Below are 7,824 nucleotides of genomic sequence, written 5' to 3' on the forward strand. Positions count from 1 at the left end.
GTAACTGTAACCCATCAAGACTTAATTTGGTTGCAAACATATTAGATATCTTCATTGAAAACAATCAATCTGAAAATACATGCATAACGAATATTTTTTTAAACACCCCATATAAATAAAGGTATTAATTAAGAATGTAACATTATTTTTGAAATAATTAACGGGAAAGATAATATTATATTTGAAATCTACATATTTTTTAAACAATTTTGTATTTAACTTTCAAAATTTGGAGTTAGATTTTAAAAGATATGAATATTTTAAAATATATTTGAATCTGCAAAAAATAGAAACGTTAAAAAGAAAATAGTTGGGCCAAAGTTTTTAAAATCCCTCATATAAAAAATGTATTAATTAAGGATGTAAACACAATTTCAGAAATAATTATCATGAAAGATAATATTATATTTGAAGTCTACATATTTTTAAGCTATTTCATACATAACTTTTGAAATTTAGAATTAGAGTTAAAAAGATATAAGTATTTAAAAATATATTTAAATCTGTAAAAAGTAGAAACATTAAAAAAATTGAACCGAAGTTGCAACAGTGCAGCTCTAACTTAGGCCAACCTGAAATCAAGTAGAAAATAGAAAAGAGGAACCTCAGTGGGAGTGGGGGTCAAACTTAGGTGCCCCGGATGTAAGTTGAAGGGTCAAGTCACTCGGGCTACTGCCATCTGCGCTATTTAAAGGGGTCGTTCGCTAGATGAACCAAACACACTGGCCGCGAATTTAAAAAAGCAAAAACGAATCATTGATGGGTAATTTTTACCAATTTAGAGGTAAATTTAATGACGTACGGGCAGAAGTTATCCTTACTTTATTAGTAGGTATATATATAGGTATAGGTATATAGATATAGATTAGTATAGTATTAGTAATAGTATTAGTATTAGTATTAGTATGGTATAGTATTAGTATAGTAGGTATAGATTATTCATTGCAATGCAGTATCACCGCAAAACAGAAGAGAACGTGACAGATCGATCAGCCTCAGCTACCTACGACCTAGCACGTCGGCAACGGGGTCCCGCACAGGCATTTGTTGTGCTCGTAGGCCTCCGCCTTGAACCGACCCATGTTCCCGCCGGTGGGTATCTCCCCGCAGAGCCGGTTGTAGCTGAGGTCGAGCGTCACCAGCCACTTCAACTGCGCCAGGGACGCCGGCACGCCGCCGTAGATCCGGTTGCGGCTCATGTTGAGGAACAGCAGGTTCTTGGGCATCACCACGCCGGTCAGGTTGAAGTTGAGTCTGTTCCCGGACAGGTCGACGTCCGACACCGTCTTCCGCCGGCCGAACAGGAACGCCGCGTCCCCCGTGAGCATGTTGTTGGCCACCCTGAAGTTCATGAAGTACCTCTCGCGTGCGTACGTCCGGGGGATCGGCCCCGTCAGCCGGTTGTTCGTCAGCGTCAGCCCCAGCGGACTGTCGCGCGTGCCGTTGCTCACCAGCCGCGGCGGGATCCGGCCGACGAGGCGGTTGTTCGAGGCGTCGAAGTAGGTGAGGTGCGGCAGGTCCTGGAGCGACATGGGGATCCTGCCGGTCAGCATGTTGCCGAAGAAGCTGACGGAGGTGAGGTTGGTCCGGGAGAGCGACGCCGGTAGGGAGCCCGAGACGGAGGTGCGCATGATGTTGAAGATGGAGAGGCGCGAGAGCTTGCCGAACGTGTCCGGGATGGGGCCGTGGAGGCCCGGGATGTTGTCGATGCTGATGGTGTGGAGCTGGTCGAGGTCGCCGATGGCCGGCGGGATCGTGGAGGTGATGTTGACGTTCTGGAGGAAGATGGCGACGACGCGGCGGTACTGGTTGCAGTAGGCGTAGGCCCAGTTGCAGTGGTCAGTGCCGGGCTGCCAGGACGCCAGAGCGGCCTGTTCGCCGAACTGCTCCTTGATCTTGAGGAGCGTCGGGAGGTCCGGGTCGTCGCCGGGCTGCTGGGAGAATGACGCAGTGAGCTGCAGAGACAGGAGGAGGAGGAGGAGTAGTGCAACGTGGTTTGCCATGTTGATCGCTCGAACTGGTACGAGTGGGTCACAGAGAACGTTGATCAGCTATTTGTAGGAGTGCAAGTCAGCTTGATGATCTCGCCAGAAATTAGTCAACTGGATTGATGTGATCATGAAGGCAGCCAAAGTATGGTCAAAGCTTTTGTGCCCCCCAAAATAATGATCAAAGTTTTTGTCAGTGGCTTGGTGCATTTGCAAGGGAGAGGAACGTGTGGTTTCTTGCGACGCACTTGATAAACATTAAACTGTTAGAGTAAAACGGGATTGAATGAAAGTGAATGAACGATTAGTTCCGTTTTTATTAATTTATTAATCTTAGATTTAGCAAAACAGTTTATTCTTCTAATTTAAAAGAAAATCTATTCATGGCGGTTTTTTCTTGACAAATCCTATATGACACTTAAGGCGCCGTTTGAAGTTTTCATTCTTCAAACTGACGAGCCAATCTACGTTCTTTTTCTGTTTCTGTTTTAAAACTCAAAAAAAGTGCGAGTGCGGCAGGGTTCTAACTAGGGAGGTGTTTGTTTTAAAGATTTTTGCCCGTCACCTGTTTACGCTGTAAAGCGAAAACGTTACCTGTGTTTGATAACTTTAACATGGTACCTGCACGATTCCCTTTTCTTTGTACGTTGTCGTCTCCCCAACATCGACAACATCTCGGGCCTCCACAGCGCCTCCCTGCTCCCTTTTGATCCACCGCTCCCTGACAAATGGGAAGAGTTCCCTGTAAAGATTGGAGTAGCATGCGGCGCTTGTGATCGGGAAGGCCGTCGGGCGGCTAGCAGCGCACATGCCCGGGGATGGCCGACGGTATTTGAGATCCGATTGGTGGAGCGCAAGATCCAAACGGCCGGCGACACTTGATTCCGGTGATGGCCGGCGGCATTTGAGATCCGAGCAGCGGTGGCCCGCAAGATCCTGGACGGCTAGACCAAGGCAAGAGCAGGTCATTTAAGTCCCACAGAAACATCCCACGCCAGGTTGCGTCGCCGGCAACGGCGGCGGAGAAGTCGGCGAGGATTCGCCGCTTGTATGCAGGGAGCCCACGATCTCCAGCTCTCCAAGCCAAGGAACGCCTAATGGTGGCCGGCGAGCAGCTAATCAATTCCTTTCCCTACCAAACAGAATTGAAAAAAACATTATACCCCCTTAAATGCTAGGATCTGATTACGTTAACATTACCCTTATCATTTGTGTTGACAAACACCTTCTAGATCTCTTCGTTACTAGGAAACTGCACTACCCACTAGGCCATCTTGACGCTGTTGCATTTTCTTTATAAATGGCTTTTACTAATTAAAAGGTTTAAGCATTACACTCGGTATCTGAATAGCTAAGATGCACACAGTCGTAGACCAAACATACGAAAAGTAAAAAACAGCAACAGACGTAATACAATCATCCAGACGTAAACCGTCGTTGCCTACGGAGGCCCTGTCCGGAGATCAAGCGGCCATCATGTGGGATAAAAATATCGCTCGCCACCTTTTCCAGTCGCACACAAGCCTCCGTAAAAAGTCCTCGAAACTCTGTCCGTTGGAAGGTGGACCACGAACGAAGAATACATGTGCATCGAAAAAGGACCTACAAACGAGAAAAAAATATCATTAAAAATCTTGTCATTTCTACTCAGTCAAAGCGATCATATAATGGCAAGCGCTCCTACCCTAAAAATGGTTCTGAACTTATAATCTATCCCATTTAACCAATTGCCAAATACGTTTGCAATGGATGTGGGTGGATACAAGTTGAAAGTCATTTGGATAGTTGATCAAATAGAACATGCGAACTTGAACCTAAAATAATAAGTGTTTTGTTGTCTCTTCTTGAGGATAAAATACATAATTCGTACTTCCATGCAAGCTGCGTTTGACAAGGTTATCCTTAATTAAAATGACAGCTTTGTGAAGGTAGCACGCGAATATCTTTAATTTCATTGGAACCTTCATCTGTCATATTTTTGTTATTATCGACTGGGATATCGGACTAGATCATCGCCCTATACATGAAATCAACCAAAAATCTCTCATTCCCACATAGATTCCAACGAAACTCATCAGTACCTTATGACAGTTGAACTGATGCCAGCCGACCCAACAAGGCATTCCAAGACTGAAGTCGTGGACCGATTAAATCTCGTCTGAACGTCAAATCTGGTGGCGAAACTTGCATAAGAGAACCAAATGTAGCACCTTTGTGTCCCATAATATTGTATAGAGCCGGATACTGTTCTCGGAGGGTGGTATTACCTAAACATTTATCCTCCCAGAATCTTATCTCCAATTCATCCTTAATCCTAAATACGCCAAAGCGAAAGAAACGCTTCTTAGTCGCCATCAGGCCATCCCAAAAATGTGAGTCCCCAGGTTTCCATATGACATGTGATAACGCTTTTGTGCCAATGTATTTTCGCTTAAGGAGTGTTTGCTAGACACCGTCCTCCGTAAGTAACTAGAAAAGCCACTTACCCAAGAGGGCTGAGTTTTTAACTTGTAGGTCGTGAATACCCAGTCCTCCCTGGTCTTTTGGTCGGCAAACGACGCTTCATTTAGCTAGTCGATATTTATTTTTCTTACTATCCCCTTGCCAAACAAATCTCGATCGAAAATAATCTAATCTTTGTAAGACTCCTTTGGGGAGCTGGAAGAAAGATATCATATATAGTACTCCCTCCGTCTCAAAATTCTTGTCTTATACTCCCTCCGTCTCAAAATAAGTGACTCAAATTTGCACTAACTTTAGTACAAACTTGAGTCATTTTTAAGTCACTTATTTTGGGACGGAGCGAGTATTTGTTTAGATATGAATGTATCTAGTCACGTTTTAGTATTTAGATACATTCATTTCTAGACAAACCTAAGACAAGAATTTTAGAACGAAGGGAGTACAATATTAGCTAGTACTGAGTTGATGAGAACCAGTCTTCCATCCAGTGATAGCAATTTTCCTTTCCAACTTGCCAATCTTTTTTTGCAGACGTTCTTCGACGTGCCTCCATTCTGCATTAGTTAATCTCCTATAATATATTGGTATGCCCAAGTACTTAATAGGAAATTGCCTTTGTTCGCATCCAAATAACTCGGCGTATTGAGCAGCTGCATCCTGAGCCTCGTCAAAACAAAACAATTCGCTTTTATGGAAGTTAATTTTCAGCCCATATAACTGCTCGAGCACTGATAATATTAATTTCGGGTTCAATGCTTTATCTAGGTCGTGTTCAAAACAAAGAATCATACCATCCGCATATTGAAGGATTGATAAGCCCCCATCCACTAGGTGTGGGACCATCCCCTCAAATTTGAACATCTTGGTTATCACGTTCAATCATGATTGCTAACATATCCGCCACTATATTGAATAGTATGGGAGGTATAGAATCACCTTGTCGTAATCCCTTTTTTGGTTGGAAGTAACGACCTATGTCGTCATTGACTTTTATTGCGACGCAACCTCCAGAAAAAAAGCTATGGATCAAGGCACACCACTCCTCTAAGAATCCTTAGAGTATGTTGGAGGAACGACCAATTAACTTTATCATAAGCTTTTACAAAGTCAATCTTGAAAATTATACCATTAAGGTTTTTAGTATGCATCTCATTTACGGTTCTGTGTAAAACAACGACCCCGTCAAGGATGTTCCTACCTTGCATAAAAGCAGCTTGTGTTGGTTTAACCACATGATCAACCACCGAATTTAACCTAATAGTAGCAACTTTTGTAAAGATTTTGAAACTAACATTAAGAAGGCATATAGGTCTATACTGTTGTATCCTTCCTGCCTCCAAAATTTTAGGTAACAAAATGATTTTTCCAAAGTTTAGGCGAAACAAATTTATTTTTCCTACATGCAAGCATGCGAATAGATCTAGATCCGGCTTAGACTTTCCGGAAGTGCTGGTAAAGCTCAGCAGGGCAGCCATGCGGACCTGGTGCCTTACTATGCTCCGTTTGGAAGACCGCCTTTCTAATCTCCTCTTCAGTTAAGGGAGTAGTTAGAAAGGTGTTCTCCTCAGCGGATATTTGACGAATATCATATGTCCGCCACTCATCCATGTAAAGATTTTCTTCCTCCGGAGCCCCGAACTCACCTTTATAATACTTTGTAATATATGCCATGAGTTGCTCTTGACCTTTGATTCGGCCTTCCTCCTGATTAAGGCAATGAATATGTTTTTTTCTATGTCTACCATTGGCGACATTATAAAAATATCTCATATTCAAGTCCCCTTCCAGCAAGAATTGTGTCTTAGATCTCTGGTACCATTTGAGATTTTCCCCATGCGGCATACGTGCTATTTGTGCATTAGATTGGCTTTTCAGCTCAATCTCTCCTGCGATGATAGAACATGTAACTCTGCATGTTGGTCAAGCTCATCAATGATGGAACATAGGCGCTTTTTTATTTTTTAAGAATATCAGTTGTGTGTCTAGCCCAACCTCGAAGATATTTGCGCAAATTACGCATTTTATTATTCCATCTTCAATAGTGGCTTTGACCAAACCTTTTTAACTAGCTCATCAAACCCATCACGTACCAATCAACCCAACTCAAATTTGAAGGGAGGATGCGTAGTTGGTTTCAATGTGCGAGTAGATAAAAGGATGAGGGTATGATCTGATAATGCGTCAATACGTTCAAGAGTGTGTATCATTGGGATTTTATCTTCCCAATCGATGCTTATCAGTACACGATCCAACTTTTCGTATGTCGGCTCAGGAAGGCTATTCATCCAAGCGAACTATCTTCCCATCATGTGAACTTCTCGTAAATCCAAGCTATTAACATTTGTGCATAGATACTTCTTTTCTAAATCCAAGCTATTAACATTTGTGCATAGATACTTCTTTTCTTTCAATTTTTACGTAATGGAAATGCCTCTCTATGTTTTCCTTTCTTTTTTTTCTTTTCCTATTTTTTTATCTTTTTTTAGTGCATGAACTTTTTTTAAATGGATGGATTCTTCAAAACTGATGAATTTTTTTCAATTTGATGATATATTTTTTCCAAATTCAGTGACCTTTTTCAAATTCGATGTTCTTTTTAAATTCATGAACTTTTGAAGTTTGCGAACTTTCTTTTCCAAAATTGTGAATATTTTTTTATAGGAGCATGAACATTTTTAAGTTCACAGTTTATTTTACTATTTTTCTTTTTTTCAAAATTCAATTCTCAATGAGTTGGTTAACCGCGATTGAACACGTCCGATTGACCAAAAAACCAGGCAAGCGCTGGCCTTCTTCGTGGGCTGGCTCATGAGCGGGGGCGGGAAAGGGGGCGCCAAGATGCTCAATTAACGCCAAAGGGACCCTATAGGAGCTCCCTTTTTCTTGCACAAACATACAATCAAGACAAGATACAAAGAAGATAACGAACAACAGCACCATCCTAGACAACTCAAAGCAAATAACAAGTAGACAAATAGAACAACAACACCATCCTAGACAACTCAAAGCAAACAACAAATAGACAAATAGAGCATCACTAAGAGTCGACAAAGTTCTCAACCGTGAATGCACCACTATGAAGAGACGAAGCTGAACCATGACGGACATGGACTCCAAAACGGTGCCTCCAAAAACACAACACCAGAGCACCACAACCGTCCAATCAAAAGAAGGACACAACTCCAAAACTGTGCCTTCAAGGTTCAAGAACACCAGAGCGCCACAACCGTCCAATCAAAAGGACACAACTCCAAAACGGTGCCTTCAAGGTTAGGTTTTCACCCCGAGCACCATGAAAGACAATGATGCCTTCAAGGGAATGACGCCCATGTACTTCTCAAAAGAAGTGAAAAATATGAGGTCTGAGAAAATG

At 42.4% G+C, this 7,824-nt stretch overlaps 1 protein-coding gene across 1 annotated transcript; it reads right to left on the reverse strand.

Annotated features, from left to right (window-relative positions):
- Positions 1 to 922: 922 nt before the first annotated feature.
- On the reverse strand, positions 923 to 2,012 carry LOC123426993 (polygalacturonase inhibitor 1-like). Its single transcript, XM_045110916.1, has one exon. It carries the CDS (start codon positions 2,001 to 2,003, stop codon positions 1,011 to 1,013), a length of 993 nt encoding a protein of 330 aa, XP_044966851.1. The 5' UTR covers positions 2,004 to 2,012; the 3' UTR covers positions 923 to 1,010.
- Positions 2,013 to 7,824: the final 5,812 nt, after the last annotated feature.

The sequence above is a fragment of the Hordeum vulgare genome, chromosome 2H (genome assembly GCF_904849725.1).
Source record: "Hordeum vulgare subsp. vulgare chromosome 2H, MorexV3_pseudomolecules_assembly, whole genome shotgun sequence".
NCBI classification, from domain to species: domain Eukaryota; kingdom Viridiplantae; phylum Streptophyta; class Magnoliopsida; order Poales; family Poaceae; genus Hordeum; species Hordeum vulgare.

What these genes read in the sequence shown, in the direction of transcription:
- LOC123426993 (XM_045110916.1), bottom strand. Translation starts at nt 2,003, where the DNA reads ATGGCAAACCACGTTGCACTACTCCTCCTCCTCCTCCTGTCTCTGCAG.